The following is an 18,845-nucleotide window of genomic DNA, read 5'->3' on the forward strand; positions in this document are numbered from 1 at the left end:
AATCAGTAAGAGGTGTTACTTTGGACAGATTTCAGTGATGCCTGCAATATACCAACGATATATATGCTCAAGAACAACTTTTCACAAGTCCATTTTGATCACAGCCATTTGTTTTCCTCCATATTTGAATTCAAGAGTCTAAAGATGACCATGAAAGCATTGTTGATTGGCACAACAACCCATCTAGTTCACCAACTCCATAGTGGGCGGCACGGTGGCACAGTGGTTAGCACTGCTGCCTCGCAGCGCCAGAGACCCGGGTTCAATTCCCGCCTCAGGCGACTGACTGTGTGGAGTTTGCACATTCTCCCCGTGTCTGCGTGGGTTTCCTCCGGGAGCTCCGGTTTCCTCCCACAGTCACAAAGATGTGCAGGTTAGGTGAATTGGCCATGTTAAATTGTCCGTAATGTTAGGTAAGGGGTAAAAAATTTGCACTTCTGGCTGTAGGTAGTTAGATATAGGTTCTACACTCAGAAGACCGATCAGAAGAATTTACCACAATATCTTCATTTAGTTGTTCCCTCTACTTCTGTAGCAAGTGACTTTACTGTCAATCTCTAACTCAATTGAGAATATTAGGGTATGGGTGGTTTGCGCTTCGGCGGGTCGGTGTGGACTTGTTGGGCCGAAGGGCCTGTTTCCACACTGTAAAGTAATCCAATCTAAAAAAAATATTTACATTTGACCAAAGACTTTTTGCTTGCTTCGTGAATGACTTATTGTACGGTTGTAACATCGAACAAAGCAATCTAATTATTGGTGTGAAACCTTGATGGAAAAGCTGTCTTCACTTGATTATCTGTTCTGTTTTCCTGAACTTTAGCTCACTTTCTCTAGTGGTTTCTGTGCAATGGGCACAAACAAGGTAACACAAATAAGCCACATTTTGCAATGAGGCTCCTTTCAATTGAAACAGTGATCCCTTGCTTTTGTGGTTTTTTTTATTCATTTCAATGGATGTAGGTATTGTCGGCTTGATCAACATTTATTGCTCATTCCTAATTGCCCAGAGTGCAGTTCAAAGTCATCCATATTGCTGTGGATCTGGAGTCACGTCTAGGCCAATCCAGATAAAGATAACAAATTACGTTTCCTTAAGAACGTTGGTGAACTAGATGGGTTGTTGTGCCAATCAACAATGGTCATCTTTAGACTCTTGAATTCAAAATTCACCATTTGTCATAACAAGATTTTAACCCTGGCATAACCATTCCACCTTGCTTCATTATGTTTCTATCATTTCTCGCCAATAGTTGGTTTGTAGCAATTTTCATCGGCATGCGTCTTGCTTAGTCTGCGTGATATGCATATTTCCAACGATAACAAGGTTTTTATAATTGTCTTTATCTATGTTGTAATTCTACTGATTCCTCAATTACAATTTGACTTCTGGCCTGACTGAAATGTAAATAATAAATTGTTAGGAATAAGAATTCACAGGGCATTCCTTCACAGGGAAGGAATATAATAACTTATGAACATTCCGGGCCTTAGTTAAAAAATGTTAGAATCATAGAAACAGCTCAGTAGTGTACGTTCAATACTCGGGCCATTGTGTCTATGTCATCAGTTCTTACAAAGAGCAACCTGAACGGTTTCATTCATCCATTCTTGCCCTATAATTTTTTTCTCCTTTTTAAATATTTAAACAATTCCTTTTTGAAAGCTCTTATTGAATTTGTTTCCAACACCTGATCAGTTAATACATTCCAAATCCTATTCACTCATAATCATGTAAGAAACTGAATAGGCCATTTGGCTCCTTGTACTCGCCCATCATTCAATCTGATCATGGCTGATTTGTCCCAGGCCTTAACTTCTGCCATCTCAAATCCCTGGTGCTTCAAATATCTGTCTCCTCTTTAATTGCTTTCAGTGATTTGGACAAAATTCTAGTTTTTCACTTCCCTCTGGGAGAAGAAATTCCTTTGCATCCCAGGTTTGCATGAGTATTCCCTTATTCCGTAACTATGTACCTGATTTCAAGATTCCTCCACTAGTGGAAACATCTACTCTGTCAAACCCCTTCAGAATCTGTACGTTTCGAGAAAATCGCCCCACATTCTCTGAAATCTAATAATAAAGGCATAAACTGTTTAGCTATTCTTAACCAGTCAACCCATTTCTCCCAGGAATCTGATTGTTGTGTGACAAAGTAAAACTGAAAAGTGGGGCACACGTCTCATCAGGCTAGCTGTAACCAAAAGTGAATTAGCATTAAAAGAACAAAGGGAACAATATTGGAGGGGAACCATGTCTACATTTAATAGCAGTATGCAAGAGAAAGCAAAACTGCTTCCCAAACCCATTCTCTTTTTTTTCAAAAGTATGTTTTTATTTTCTTATTCAAGTGTTCAGTTCCCATTTGATTGGTTTAGATTCCATACCCACTTGTAGTACTGTCTTCCATATCATGTCAGAATTCCATTTAGCCTCCTTTAAGCTCTTAAAATTGTTCCAAAGTTCGTAATCTTTTTTCTCATGATTCTTTGCGAGGCGAGACTCTTCCTCCCCTTTTATCATCAAATCCTTTAATTTTATTCACTGCTGGCTGATGCATTCTTTAACCTCTCTGCTCTGAGGCACAGAACCATAATCTTTCATTATAACCATTCCCTTTACCATCCAACCAAATCCCCATTTCCATTTCTTGAACAGTGAAATTAATGGGATTGTATCCAATAATTATAACCTCATTATTAGAGACTTTCTTCCTGTAAAGTTATTCCTTTTGCTGATTAAATTGCCATTGTTCTCAAAATCTATCTGACAAAGTCTTTGGTCTCCAATACTAATATCTCTGCTTCAGTATCAAATTCTGCTTGATCGCGCTCCTCTGAATTGCTTTGGAGGCATTATGTTAAAGGTGCTATACAAATACAAGTTCATGTTCTTGTCAAAAGGCCTGAATATCAGTGGGAGGAGGATTGGAGCGAAGACCACTTGGAAGTATAGATCCCTTCCTTTTCCTCAGGGAACTAATGTTGGATAGTTTGCATTTAGGGAACTACTTGCACTGATGCACAGATCACTGCTATAAGCAGCAGAATAGTTGGGCCAATGAGGAACATTGCAGTACGCCTAAGTGTGTATCATAACTGCACTTCCAAGTCTGCGATCATTGAGCTGTTTATTACTGACGTTAGAGAGTCTCCTCTAGTCTGTGGAGTTTGCACATTCTCCCTGTGTCTGCGTGGGTTTGCTCCGGTTTCCACCCAAATCCAAAGATGTGCAGGATATGTGGATTGGCCATGCTACGTTGCCCATGGTGTTAGGTGCATTAATCAGGGGTAAATATAGGGTGGAGGAATACGTCTGGGTGGTTTACTCTTCAGAGGGTCGGTGTAGATGTGTTGGGCCAAAGGACCTGTTTCCATACCGTAGATAATCTAATCTAATCTAAGTAGACCAAGACAATAATCAACATCAGCTCACTGGACCACTGGCAGATACATGTGGCAAACAGTGACAGCTTAAAATTTGCGTATATCCATTACAAAAACCCACACTTGACAACACGGGTAGACTATTTTACCGTTGATGTTTTGTGATCAGACACAATGGAGTCTTAGGTGGTATGTGGCCTGTTGCATTGGCCTTTGGGTGGGGGGAGCTGGCCAGCACTGTGCAGACATAACTCCACATTCTCTGTTGAAGCTTCCTCTGTCTTTCCACAGGCCATCCTTTTATTACATTCTTCTACCATCCAGTCCCCAAAAAGGTGATGGGGCTGGTGGGGTGGGGTGGATGTCAGCAACAACTTTACCCAGTTGGGCGCCTACACTTTAGTTGTCATTTCTTAGGAATGACTGTGGGGATGAGCTACTTGACCAGCTAAGAACAATGATACACTTGCTGACAAGACTCACCCCGGAATGGCTGGTTTCCCTTCCATGACCCTGCATTCCCCACCACCCTCCACCCCGGTGCCCCCCAATCAACATGCACAGGTTAAGGTGAAGGGTCTCTAATGCTGTTCCTGCTGAAATCAGCCAGCTAAGACCACCCGTCATAAAGGAATGTGCAAGTAATAAGAAGCAACCGTAGTAATAGTGTAACATCTGATTTTCTTTGAAGCACTCGGTCCATCCGATGTCTTAGGACATCAAAGCAAGTAGTCTTTGTTCATATAATTACAAATTGTCAACACTCTGAATTACAAAGCCAAATTCCTTCCAAATATTTACATATACAAAAGAGTTGTTTTACATATAATACAGAATCTGTAAATGTCCACAGCATAGAAATTTTACACACTTTTCATTAGGTTATTTTGGTTGAGAACTTAGTGTGAAATCTCCTCTCAGTCGTGCATTGCTAGACAGCTTTTACAAGCTCTCTGTATTCAGGTGTGATTTACACACTGTTGAAATGCTGGCCATTACAATGGTTCGCTGGCTGTAACGTTTATACTGCAATTTACGATGTTCAGTTATCTGTTGTAAAGACACATTGATAAAGATAAATAATCCCAGAAAATGCTTGAAGTACAGTGCAGATCGGTAATGCCCTGGTTCAGGTAGGTGTCCCCCCCCCCGTAAACAGGTTCAGTGGGTAACACTCTTTGCTCTGTCAGAAAGTCAAAAGGTTCAAGTCCCAATCTCTCGACTTGAGCACAAAATTAAGGCTGATGCTGTGGTGCGGTTTTGAGGTTTGAAAGCCAAGTTGTAGTAACTGTTGTGATCCCTAGACTCTATATCCCTGCTTTTAAACACCCACTAGCAGTGGACAGATTTCTGCCCAATTTTGTGTTCTATTAAGGTCAAAATTGGGGCTTAAAGGTCAGTTGGCTTCCAACTACAGATTTTATGATCAAGGTTATACTTGGCCATAATGCAGCAACAGCCAGTAGAAGGCAACTAAGTATAGCAATTCTGATTGAACTTTACCCCTCTGACCCTTGATCCCAGGTCTCTAAACCAATCACAAAAGCAATTTCCCCTTGTTTATTCCACAATCAATTTGCCTCCATTTATCCTCCCGACTGCATATCTAGTACAATGATAAGCATCAATAACAGCTGGATCTATTGAATGAATTCCCTCCCTAATGGCGTGAGGCAGCCCACAGCATGTGGACTGTAGCAGCGGTTCAAGGAGGTAGCTCACCACCACCTTCTCTCACGCAACAAGGGATGGGTAGGAAATGCTGATCCAGCCAGTGACGCTCACATTTGCAAGTGAATTTTAAAAAACGTTGAAAGTACAGTTTTGGCCCAATCATGTCTGCCTGAGCTGGTTCATATATTTCTCAAAGCGTGTTATGTATGGCCTAGTAGGGGTTGCCAATCCTCTGGGATGGTCCTGGAGTCTCCATAGATAAGACTTCCCAAGCCATAATTGTTTTGCCTTGCCTCAGCAGCATTCTCCTCTTGAGAGAAAGGAATCTCGGTTTTTCCCATCCTTTCTGATTGATGTGACCAGAAACCTAATCCCAAAGTTTGTGCATAAAATACTTGCTAGCGAGGAGTCAGAGACCAGGTGTGGAAAAGTTACAATAAGCCTTTGCCCATTTTATGGGAAATGTTAAACTTGCTGATGTTGATCTTTAAGAATGGGTCTGATTGGATTTATGTAAAAAGATACAGTTGAATCTTATTGTGTTTTTCTTTGGTTAAGTCAGAGTTGCATTTAGAGGAATTTCCAATGAGTTTTCTCACTGTACCTTACCTCACCTCATTTGTTATCTTACTCCTCATGTGGAGAGCGTCTTTCCAACCCTGCCCCCTGCAATGAGGCTGGCCTGGACTTAACTGAACCAGGATCCCATGGTTTCCACATCGAGTTTTCTCGACACCAAACTCGCTTTTTTTATGCATTTGGTAACGCAGATACAGAGTATTAGTGAAGGTGAGTTGGGCTGTCAGGTGTTAAACAAGTAATAATCCCCTTTAACTGGTGATTCAGTGCTGCCAAGTGAGGAGCCAGCTGCTTGTCAAAACATGGAGTGAGGGTGCTGAGCACACTGAGATTTGCCTCAGCAAACATCTCACTCGATTCTGTCACAAAGCTCACTATAACTCCTGTGGCTCAGGAGAATCAGCCCAGTAGCTCCACTCAGAGTTAAGAGCAGAACGAGGCCCTGTAAATATTGCTAGCCGCTAACAAATCTAACTGCGATTTCAAGACAAATTTTGCCGTGGTTTGAATATGGGATTCACTGCCAGGAATGGGGGCTGAGAGAAACGGGCTAAATATACAGGACAACCTCGATTATCCGAGTGAGATGGGCAGGGAGTATTTTGTTTGGATAACTGAGAGTTCGGATAAAGGATTGTTTGGATAATGGATAGCATTTTTACGGGACCTCGATCTTGTTGGGATAATCTGAAATTTGGATAATTGATGTTTGGATAATCGAGATTGTTCTGTACTTTGGGGTGGGGGAGGGAAGCGGATTACATTAACACACAGAGAAAGGTCTAGAGGATATAGTCAAAAGTCACATGACATCAAGTTATCATCCAACAGATTTATTTGAAATCGCAAGCCTTTGGAGCGCTGCTCCTTTGTCAGATGATTTCAAATAAACCGGTTGGATTATAACCTGGTGTACTGTGATTTCTGACGTTATCCACCCCAGTCCAACTCCGGCACCTCCACATCAAACAAGATATATTGAGACGGGTCAGAAGTGAGCAGAAGCTCAGGTGTAGCATAAACACTGGCACGGACCTGTTGGGCTGAATGGCCTGTTTCTGAGCTGTAAACACTCAGTCATGCCAGCTCCACAATGTCCAACTAATCCACAGGTTTAATCTTGTGATTTGTGACTTTCTGTTCATTCTTTCTTACCTCTACAATTCCATAAGTGTTCATCTGTCTCCACTACCTCAGCTCAGAGGGCACCCCTCCCCTAGAAAGCCACAAACATTCATAGGCTGAGCTTGGTAAAATGAAGGAAACACATTTACAGTGGAGGAGGACATCCGTGGTTATTTAATCACCTTGGGTTAGTTTTAGCAGATTGATAAATGGATAAACTTGCTCTTTGTTATGAGGCAAGGGAGGGGTCTACAGTGGGACTCTGGACACAGATCCAGACTGGGCTGCTCCCTCCGTGTTGGACCTTCCCACTGTGTTGAGGTAAGGAGGGATATGAGACCTGAATAGACTACCTCCCTCATGCCTAAAGGAAGGTATGTGATGGATGAAGGATCACCGGGAGGATACTTTAATTAAAAATATCTACAATCCATAAATCATATGCAAATTATTCCTCACTTTCTTCAAAACACAACTCTTGGAACCAATGGACAAAGATTGGAGCTAGTCGGTATTTCCTAAACAATACTTCAGGGATTTGCAAAGTAGCCGAGGTTCCACAAAGTACATCATCAGTCTGGTTTGGGCCCTGTTTGCCACTTAAAGGGGCAGGTACAATTCTTGATGGTGTAAAATGGGCACTGGCTCCTCCGTGGTAGTGTACTTGCAATGTGGCTGTGCATTATTGGTGGTTTTCCTTTTAGCAGAAAGAGGCACACACTCTCTCACGCTTCAAGCTTCCAAACAGAGAAATGTCACTTACATTGCTCCTCTGTTTAAAATATTCCTTTTCATTTGGGGTTGGGAGGGGATTGTGTTCTGGGGTTTATAACGTGTTGCTGCACCTTAGAGATAATGAATCAAAGTGTGTGGCACCACAAGCAAAATCAATGTCCTGATAGGTGCACGAGTTGACTACTCAGTGTTGGTCTACTGTTTTGCCAGTTGATGTCACCTGATTATTGCTGTGTGTGAATTTGCACCTTCTTGTGTTTAACGTTTCTGAGATTTCAATGTTCTGTGCCTTTCTTTGATGACTGCTCAATTGAGCCATTTCCAGTTGCCATGGCTTCTTTCCTCCGACGGTATGCACTTTGGAAAAAGCCAAGCTGTGGGGCAAAGAAATGAAAGGACAGGGTTAATCTTAAGGCAGCTGGATTCAGATCACAGAATTAATGCTGATGTGTCAGCCTAGCCTGGCCCTTCTGCTCACCCTTGTTATCATTGGTGGAAGCGGGAGGAGACTTGTCTGGGCATTGGATGATAAAGACCAGTAGCTGCAGGCCATTCGCTCCCTTGAGCTCTATCGAATTCGATCACTGCTGGTCTGTATCTTTGTTCCACCAACCTCTCTCGCTCTTAATACCCTTATCCTCAAACTAAAACATACCAAGCTCTCAATGCCTGTAGAATTCCAGTTCCCAGAGGTCATTGGAGGCTGTTACATCAAACATGAACACCCCCACAAATGAGTGAACAGTTATGGTCTAACTATGCTCCATTGTTTATGGGGTAATGATCCTGGCATCTTTCGGCAAAGCTGACAGGTCCTGTCAGTAGCACTCCTGAGACCTGTCTGAGATCTTGGTTTGTTGGTCACTGGTTTGTATGTTGCCTTGTTGGTGTTGTCTGCAGTACAATCATGTGGTCGCAACCACATTCAATTGCTGTCCTTGTGGAAGGAGGTGGGAGCTTAGAAGCTGCTTTCAAAGGAAGACCAGCTACCCATCCTGCACACAGCCCCAGTTGTTGCTGAACCTGTTCCATGTTGCAAACATTAATGATGGGACCAGTATGAGTCAGTGTATCGACTGCTCAGCAGTCACGACATGGAAAGCAATTTAGAGTAAACTCTGTATAATCTCTAAAGGCAGTTGTAAGTGGCCTGATAGGTTGTATTATTACAGACCATATTTGCTGTGTCGTCATGTCAACGTGAACCACTCAACTTTCATTTGGGGCAGCCAACTGCAAATAAAACTCTCCTGAACGCAAGCGATGAAGAGAGATGCTATGGCTGTCAGTCCCCGCCTTCCCACCTTCCCAACTGGAAGCCACTCCAAGCGAGGCTGGATAAGCTTGTTTGCAATGCTGGAAGGAATAATACTCAGGCTGTGGGGAAATACTCGACTTACCTTCCATAAAGCGAGAATGAGGAGTGCAAGCAGGAGAAGACCTCCCAACAAACTCCCAATTATAATCCAGATGGAGACCTCGGACTCATGCTGCTTGGTCAGGTGAAGTGTAATCTATAAGGGGAGGTACAGGTGAGTTATAACAGGAAGCTGTTGTATCTTTTCTCTTCAATGATTTCCTCCTCCATATTGCACTAATTTCAACATCTCATCGATCACAACTCCTCATGGGGACCTTATCTGGAGAGATGTCTGTTGCTGCCAATACAATTCCCTTCCCCATCCATGCCCATGGTCAAACTCAAAACATAATGGGCTGATAGGTAGCAAATGGAGTTTAATGCGGATAAGTGTGAGGTGATTCACTTTGGAAAGAGCAGCAGGAATACAGAGTACTGGCCTAATGGTAAGATTCTTGGCAGTGTGGATAAGCAGAGAGATCTCGGTGCCCTTGTACATAGATCCCTGAAAGTTGCTCACCAGGTTGATAGGGTTGTTAAGAAGGCACAGCTTTTATTAGTTGGGGGATTGAGTTTCAGAACCATGAGGTCATGCTGCAGCTGTACAAAACTCTGATGTGACTGCACTTGGAGTATTGGTTTCTGGTCACCGCATTATAGGAGGGATGTGGAAGCTTTGGAAAGGGTGCAGAGGAGATTTACCAGGATGTTGTCTGGTATGGAGGGAAGGTCTTACGAGGAACGGCTGAGGGATTTGAGGCTGTTTTCATTAGAAAGAAGAAGATTGAGAGGTGACTTAATTGAGGCATACAAGATAATCAGAGGGTTAGATAAGGTGGACAGGGAGAGCCTTTTTCCTTGGATGGTGATGGCTAGCACAAGGGGACAAAGCTTTAAATTATGGGGTGATAGATACAGGACAGTTTCTTTATACAGAATAGTGGGGCGGTGGAACGGACTGCCTGCAGCAGTAGTAGGCTTGCCAACTTTAAGGGTATTTAAATGGTCATTGGCTAGACATATGGATGAGAATGGAATAGTGTAGGATAGATGGGCTTCAGATTGGTTCCACACGTCAGCGCAACATCGAGGGCCAAAGGGCCTGTACTGCGCTGTAATGTTTTACGTTCTGTGTTCTATCAATCCTACCAAGAGAGCTAGGGAAATGAGTGTGACGACAGTGAGAGAGGTCAGGAGAAGAATCCCAAATCACCAACCCACAGACAGAGCGAGAGATCAGGATATGACTATATCCCGATGCATAGTCATGAGACCCTCCTCTCGCTCTCTCGCACTCTCTCTCTCTCCAAGAGAGAACACAGGGAGTTGGGACTGAGGGGAGAGCTCTCTCAGAGACTGCATTGTTAAACACTCCACATTTTGTAATCAGCTACATTGCACTTTGACCCTTTGTGATGTCTCCGCCCATCTTTAATTTCAGAGGAACCTCGATTATCTGAACGAGATGGGTGGAAATTATTTTGTTCAGATAATTGATTATTCGGTTAATTGATTCCTCTGGGGCTTGGTTAGGTCTGCTCCCCATTCAGGGCACGAGGCAGCAGCAAACCGCGTGCAAGCCACCGCCCCCACCCTGTCCAACACCCCCAACCCCATTCAAAACCAATTATATTCTGCAGTCTCTATTTAACCAATATACTGCTTTTCTACTTCCTGCCAAAGTGGATAAGTTCACAATTACCCATACTGTACTCCATTTTCCACGGTTTTGCCCACGCCGACTCATCCATGCCGACCAGACATCTTAAATTAATCTAGTCTCATTTGCCAGAATTTGGCCCATATCCGTCTAAACTATTCATGTACATATCCAGATACCTTTTAAATGTTGTAATTGTACCAGCCTCCACCACTTCCTCTGGCAGCTCATTCCATACATCTACCACCCTTTACATGAAAAAGTTGCCCCTTAGGTCCCTTTTACAAGATGATTAGGGGTTTAGATAGGGTTGACCATGAGAACCTTTTTCCACGTATGGATTCAGCTATTACGAGGGGGCATAGCTTTAAATTAAGGGGTGGTAGGTATAGGACAGATGTTGGGGGTAGGTTCTTTACTCAGCGAGTTGTGAGTTCATGGAATGCCCTGCCAGTAGCAGTGGTGGACTCTCCCTCTTTATGGGCATTTAAGCGGGCATTGGATAGGCATATGGAGGATAGTGGGCTAGTGTAGGTTAGGTGGGCTTGGATCGGCACAACATCGAGGGCCAAAGGGCCTGTACTGCGCTATATTCTTCTATGTTCCATGACCCTCCAGAGAGTATCCCACCCAGACCCATTCTCCTATAACTCTACATTTACCCTGACTAATGCATCTAACCTCCACATCACTGAACACTGTGGGCAGTTTAGCACAGCCAATTCATCTAACCTGCACATCTTTGGACTGTGGGAGGAAACCCACACAGACATGGGAGAATGTGCAAACTGCACACAGATGGTCATCCGAAGCTGGGAATCGAACCTGGGTCCCTGGCACTGTGAGGCAGCAGTGCTAACCACTGAGCCACCGTGCCACCCTTTTGACTGAGCCTTTATTCGTCACATGATGAAATATTTGGGAGATGGGAGATCACTCTCACCTGGTAGGAGAATCAAGAACAAAGGGGACATTGTCTTAAAATTGGAGCTAGGTCACTTAGGTGCCAAGCAAAGACAGAAGTTGCTGGCGAAACTCAGTAGGTCTGCCAACATGTGTGGGAGGAAAGCAGATTTAATGTTTCGAGGCCAGTGTCTCCTCTTCAGTACTTAGGAGCCAAACCGAACAACAATTCATGGGATCTAGAGATATGGAGCTTGAGGTGGGAAAATAGTGTTGAAATGTTGATCAGCCGTTGATAAAGCTTGGCCAAGAGGTGGAGGTTTGTACCTTGGTCTGGTCTGAGCTTATTCTAAGGCTCAGTTTGTTCCTGTCCCCTGCTGCATGGAACTGAGTTGTCTGTAACATTGTAACCATTGCAGTCTGGTTACAATGACTGACTGTATAACCAGAAATCTTGATGCGGTCATCATAAAGTAATTCAACTTTTTTTCTCTCTATAAACACTGCTAGTAAATTTCCCAAAGTCTCAGAGGGCTGCTATCTCATTAGAGAGAGATGGTGGAGGTTTAACCTGAGGGTCATTCTTCCTCAGGCAAGAGGAGAGGTTGAGAAGGAGAGTCCTTCATGGTAACCTCAGCCGGTGTGGGAATTGAACAGGCGCTGTTGGCGTTACTCTGTCATGTAGTGGCGGTCCAGCTAACTGACCCCGATATGTCACTACAGCTCAATACAAAGTGCTGCTTCCTTCACTGCCTCTGTCTCAGACTGCCTCACATAGTTCTGCTCATGTCACGACTATCAGTTATATCACTGACTGACTTAGATCAAGCCCTTCCTCATCAGGAATCGCTAGAATCAGGGAGGATCCGCGAGGACTGGAAAATCGCTAACATGACCCTCCTGTTTGAAAAGGGAGTAAGGCAAAAGATGGAAAATTACAGATCGATTAGCCTAACCTCGGTTGTGGGTAAGATCCTGGAATCCATTGTGAAGGATGCGATTTCTGAATACTTGAAAGTGTATGGTAAAATAGGGCAAAGTCAGCATGGTTTAATCAAGAATAGGTCATGCCTGACACATCTGCTAGAATTCTTTGAGGAAGTAATGAGCAGGTTAGACCCAGGAGAGGCAATGGATGTTATCTATCTGGACGTCAAGAAGGCCTTTGACAAGGTGCCGCCCAGCAGGTTACTGAGCAAGATAAGGGCCCATGGTGTCAAGTCAAGGTACTAAGCAGGGACAGAAGCTTGGCTGGCAGAAAGCAGAGAGTGGGGATAAAAGGGTCTTTCTCAGGATGGCAGCCAGTGACAAGTGGTGTTCCACTAGGCTCAGTGCTGGGACCATAACTTTTCACTTTATACAGTCATGATTTAGATGAAGGTGCTGAGGCCAATCTGGCTACATTTGCAGATAATACAAAGGTAGGTAGAGGGACAGGTAGCATTGAGGAAGCAGGGAGGCTGCAGAAGGATTTGGTAGATTAGGAGGGTGGGCAAAGAAGTGGCAGATGGAATACAACGTGGGGAAGTGTGCGGTCGTGCACTTTGTTCGAAAGAATAGAGACATGGACTATTTTCTAAGTGGGGAGAAAATCAGAAGTCTAAAGTGCTTGGGAGTTCTAGTCTAGGATTCTCTCAAGGTAAACTTGCAGGTTGAGTCAGTAGTTCGGAAGGCAAATGCAACAATGGCATTTATTTTCAAAGGGCTTGAATATAAAAGCAGGGATGTACTTCTGAGGCTCTGGTCAGACCACATTTGGAGTATTGTGCACTGTTTTGGGCCCCATAGTCTCAGGAAGGATGTACTGGCCCTGTAGCATGTTCAGCGAAGGTCACGAGAATGACCCTAGGAATGACCAGCTTAACATATGTACAACGTTTGAGGGCTCTGGGTCTATACTTGTTGAAGTTTAGAAGGATGAGGGGGAATCTAATTGAAACTTACAGAATACTGAATGGCTGGACAGTGTAGATTTTGGGAAGATCTTTCTATTGGTAAGAAAGATTAGGATCCGAAGGCAGAGCCTTAGACTAAGGGAAGACCTTTTAGAATGAGAATAAGGAGAAACTACTTAAGCCAGAGAGTGGTGAGTCTGTGGAATTCACTGCCACAGAAGGCTGTGGGGGCCTGGTCATTGAGTATACTTAAGATGGAGATACATAGGTTCTTGAGGATCAAGGATTATGGGGAGAAAGGGGGTTGAGAAACTTATCAACCATGGATTGAATGGCAGAATAGGCTCAATGGACTGAATGGCCTAATTTCTGCTCCTATGTATTATGGACTTCCCCCCTGTTTCCAATGTTCCAACATTCCTATACACTCAGGGAATGTTGCATGTTCAGAAATATCATGCTTCCAAAGATACATGATCTGTGCGAGGAAAGAAAACCTGCGGTGAATCATAGAGAATCATACAGCACAGAAACAGACCCTTTGGTCCAACCAGTACATGCTGACCAAGTTTCCTAAACTAAACCAGTCTCACCTGCCTGCACTTGGCCCACCCTCCAAATATTTCTTATCCAAGTACATATCTAAATGTCTTTTAAACATTGTAACTGTACCTGCATCCAGCATTTCCTCTGGAAATTCATTCCACACCCGAACCATTCCGTGTGTAAGTAAATTTCTCCTCATGTCTTTTTAAAATCTTTCTCCTCTAACCTTAAAAATATTCCCCCTAGTCTTGAAATCTCCCACCCTTGGGAAAAGACGTCTACCATTCTATACCCCTCATCATCTCATAAACCTCTATAAAATCACCCCTCCGCTTCCTACGCTCCAGTTAAAAAAAAATGTCCCAGTTTATCTAGTCTTTTCCTGTAACTCAAATCCTCCAATCCTGGCAACGTCCTGTAATCTGTGAACCCTCTCCTGCTTAGTAATATTTTTCATACAACATGACAACTAGAACTGGACACCACATAGTCGTTTCTGCTATAATGTGTGTTTCTTTAACATGAATTGGCTCTAACTTGATTGAAGAATTTAGACCATTATTTGTAGAACACGTACCTTCCTTAGGGTATTGGCTATAACAGGATTCCAGCCCCATTAGCTTAAAAGGCGTGGCTATTCCGCGATTTTCTTATAACGTGAGATTGCACAACTTCTGGTCTATTGTATTATATTAGAACCGACTGTATTGCAAAAGTGGGTTCAACAAAGTCCTGTACAGTCTCAACACATTGTCCCAACGCCTATACTCAAATCTCTGATCAGTGACAGTGGTTGAAATGGAAAGCTGAGATTCAAATGGACCAAACACATTTAAAAGGAATTCTTTTACAGGATGTATGTATCACCGGCAAGTTCAGCATTTGTTCCCGATTCCTATTTGGCCTTGGGATCTGTAAAGAACTACGCACATTGCTGTTTGTCTGGAGCAAGGACGACAGATTTCCTAAAGGATCGTTTCTTTTCTGAGGGCTTCTTGTGATTTTTGTTTTGAAGGATATTTTTGGATTTTCGAGGGGCTATCTTTTGCTTTTGAAGGGCGCCTTTTTCATTCTCATTAATTTATTAGATTATGTCGCAACACAGTTACAATACTCTGTTTATGTTGATAACATACGGGGTATATCGATTTACCCAGAAACAGAATTGGAATAATTCACCAATACCCTCTATAATTACCAACTCTCCATGAAACATTTAACCACAATACAAAAGCAAAACACTTTTTTTTTAGACACCATACGGTATTTCAATTGGTAGAAGGCTTAAGTTAATGCAAGATTTCTTTCAAAATAATAGTCACTTCTACCCACAAGAATCTGTTATAATAAAAACACCTGTGAATTGGTGAGATCATTGTTCAGTGGAAACACAGTAACCTTACAAAGCTGGAAGATGTAAACCAGACAGTCACTGCATCTCCAATCACAAACGCAGATTTAAATTTAACAATTAACTGTTCAATAAAGTCGATCCATTGTATTTTTCCATGTATCATAGTTAAATAAATTGGATTCCACATTCCCTTACAAGGAACTCATGATTTTGGTGAGTCAGTTTTCTTGGATGGTAGTGAGCTGAATATTTCTTGGTTGATACCTTTTTAAAATTGTTTTCTCTTCTCTGCAACCCATTTCCAATCTCCCCTCTTCCCCCACACCTCTCCACGATCTTCTGTTCCTCTCTTCTCCCTTACAGCAAAATCTCTTGCGTCCGGCAAAAGACTATTCTGGCTTTGGTTACCCTGACAACAGCCATACCAGCCAAAGGTAGCTTTCGATACTACCCAACTCCCTCCACTCCATCAACCCCTGGAATTGGTTCCCTTGGCAACTTTGCAAACTCCTCCCTGCTCCTCCAATCACAGAGAGACTGGGAGCTGGAGTAGGCCATGCAGACCCCCAGCCTGTTCTCTCATTCCATGTGATTGTGGCTGATCCTCTATCTCAGTATCACATTCCCACTTTCCTCCCACACTCTTTAATGCCTTTGAAACCTAAAATAAAATTTATCTCTTAAATATCTGGTGATTTGGCTACCACAGTCGCCTTTGGGAAAGAATTCCACAGGTTCACTATCCTATGAGTGAAGAAATCTTTCCTCATCTGTACCATGAAACTATGTCCCTAGTTCTGGACTCACCCACCTAGGGGAAGCATCACCTAGTCTATCCAGCCCTCTCATCCCTCTAGTAAACACAGGCCAAGCTGAATCTGCTAACCCTGGTATTGCAGGCTGTATCTCTCCCACATTTGCTGCTGAAGTTTCACTAACAAAAGGAAGTAGTGGAACCAGCGTGTGATTGGAGGAGTGTCTCATCACCATTTCCTTCCATTCTGTTTCCAACTTTTCTCCAATTGAATGACTCGAGCAAATTTTCCTGGGGACTGTTGAGCCCATTGCATCCATGCACTTGTGAGTAATGCTTTCTTCTCTGAAGGAGACCAGCGGCTATTATCACGCTACTGTGTGTGGGAGCTTGCTCTGCAGAAATCGTCTGCTGCATTTCCTACATTACAGCAGTGAGTACACTTCAGGAAACAAAATAATGGTGTTGCTGGTCCCAAAGTGCTTTGGGATGTTTTAGGATCATTTAATTTGATTTATTATTGTTACATGTACCTAGGTACAGTGAAAAGATTTTTGTTTTGTGTGCAGATCATACCACCCACAATGCATTAAGATAATAGAACAGAGTGAGGAATACAACGTTATGGCTGCAGAGAAGGTGCACAAAGAGTGAGGTCAACATTACATTTGAAATTGGAGAGGTCCATTCAGAAGTCTGATAACAGCGGGGAAGAAGCTGTTGAAAAACGCTACAGGAATGCACGGTGGCTCAGTGGTTAGCACTACGGCCTCACAGCGCCAGGGACCTGGGTTCAATGCCAACCTTGAGTGACTGTCTGTGTGGAGTTTGTATGTTTTCCCCCGTGTCTGCGTGGGTTTCCACTGGGTGTGGTTTCCATCCATAGGCAAAAGATGTGCAGATTAGGTGGGTTGGCCATGCTAAATTGCCCTGTAGTGTGCAGGCCAGGTGGGATAGCAATGGTAAATGGGATAGAGTGGGGTGCTGTTTGCCGAGTCAGTGCAGACTTGATGGGCCAAATGGCCTCTTTGTGCACTGTGGATATTCTATGGTTTTATGTTCTTTAATTTCTGGAGATTAGATTAATTGTTTTGAGGTAATGCAGATTTGTCCACCAGAGGTCAGCACTGCACCATCTGAAACCTGAATGAAAATGGAGACAGAAGCTATACCTACTCCCATTGAAACAGAAAATATAATAAAAAAGAAAAGCAAATCTGACTGGACCATTTCCCTTGGCAACTTTGCAAACTCCTCCCTGCTCCTCCAATCACAGAGAGACTGGGAGCTGGAGTAGGCCATGCAGACCCCCAGCCTGTTCTCTCATTCAATATGATTGTGGCTGATCCTCTATCTCAGTATCACATTCCCACGTTCTGCCCCATGCTCTTTAATGCCTTTAAAATCTAAAGTAAAATCTATTCCTTTAATAGATGTGGGCATCACAGGCAAGGCTGGTGTCTCTTCCCCATTCCTAACAGTTGAGAGTCAACCAATTTGCTGTGGGTTTGGAGTCACATTTGGGGTAAAGATGACAGGTTTCCTTCCCAAAAGAACACTGGGGACAGTCATGACTTTTGAGAATTATTCAGGCTTATTATAGTTTTATTTCCTTAGTTGGAATTGTCTAAATGCAGGTTGAGAAAACACCCTAAAGATAATACATTTTAAAAAATGAGATTTACAACAGAAAGGTTTCCCTATTAGAAAAAAACGTGTAAAAGATATGACTGAGAGAGAGAAGTTGCAGGTCAGCAGATACATCATATTCTGATGGTTACAAAGTATGGGAGACTGGTAGATTGGAAATGCCTGTAACCCACTTGTTGACGGAGTAAATGTGTTCCCAGGAATAGTATTTTGTCAAGGGGCAACTTATAGTGAAAGCTGTCTATTAGGTTAAATTCTTTGTCCCTCCCTGGAGGTCTTATGTCTGTAAAAGTCCTGTTTTAATGATTGGCTCCTTTGGGGTAAAGGGGATCTGACTGAAGTCTTCAGACTCATGAAGGCTAGATGGGGAGAGATTGATCCCTCGAGAGCACTGAAAGCAAGGACAAATCTCCACCAGGCAGTGATTGGTGAGGGCTGAAAATGTGTGGCTGGAAAAGCGCAGCAGGTCAGGCAGCATCCAAGGAGCAGGAGAATCGACGTTTCAGGCATAAGCCCTTCTTCAGGAATGAGGAAGGGCTTATGCCCGAAATGTCAACTCTCCTGTTCCTTGGATGCTGCCTGACCTGCTGCGCTTTTCCAGCAACACATTTTCAGCTCTGATCTCCAGCATCTGCAGTTCTCACTTTCTCCTCAGTGAGTGGTGAGGGTCTAGATTGGTCCTCAAGAGAGGAATCTGGACTTATCCAGAAAGGAAGACCATGCAGGGTCCCCGGGAGAAGGCAGAAGAATGCCAGGAGGGGAGGGGATCTATCAGAAGACTGGCGGAGACAAGATGGGCCGAATAGCCTCTGTTAGATAGATACTGTGATTTTATCATTTTTCAGCGTCCTCCATCCCACTGCGGCTCAGTTTGACCTCAGCTCCATCCTGTCAGGTTGATGTTTCCTGAGCCCAGTACTCGATTATCTCCCCAGTCAGAGAGGTGCCGGGCTGTGACCCAGAACAGAGAATACTGACTGACTCACCTCCCGGCTCCGGGCCGAATCCTTTAGAAACATTGCTCTGGGCTCCCAAATGTCAAGGGTTGCCGTGGTAACGAGTAGCAGAGACCTAAACTTGAGCTGAAAATCAAAAAACAAAAAAACATTCGCTGTAAGAAAGTGGAGACTAGTTTTCATTCAGTCTCCTCCCGCCCTGCACCTCCTGACTGCCCTCCCCATGACTCCCCACCTCCCTTCTCCCCCACCTTCCCTCTCCCCACTG

The 18,845-nt window shown here is 43.5% G+C and overlaps 1 protein-coding gene across 1 annotated transcript in view; it reads right to left on the minus strand.

Moving 5' to 3' along the window:
- Nucleotides 1-6,552: 6,552 nt before the first annotated feature.
- The window catches only part of LOC122540838 (integrin alpha-11-like), a 192,465-nt gene continuing 180,172 nt past the window's right edge, over nucleotides 6,553-18,845 (minus strand). The window contains exons 26-28 of the mRNA XM_043677055.1: nucleotides 18,608-18,703; nucleotides 8,900-9,013; nucleotides 6,553-7,873 (exon numbers count right to left, since the gene is read on the minus strand). Of these exons, the coding sequence (XP_043532990.1) occupies nucleotides 7,775-7,873; nucleotides 8,900-9,013; nucleotides 18,608-18,703 (309 nt within the window). The 3' untranslated portion in view covers nucleotides 6,553-7,774. The remainder of the gene's footprint in view (nucleotides 7,874-8,899; nucleotides 9,014-18,607; nucleotides 18,704-18,845) is intronic.

Source organism: Chiloscyllium plagiosum, chromosome 36 (assembly GCF_004010195.1).
Source record: "Chiloscyllium plagiosum isolate BGI_BamShark_2017 chromosome 36, ASM401019v2, whole genome shotgun sequence".
NCBI classification, from domain to species: domain Eukaryota; kingdom Metazoa; phylum Chordata; class Chondrichthyes; order Orectolobiformes; family Hemiscylliidae; genus Chiloscyllium; species Chiloscyllium plagiosum.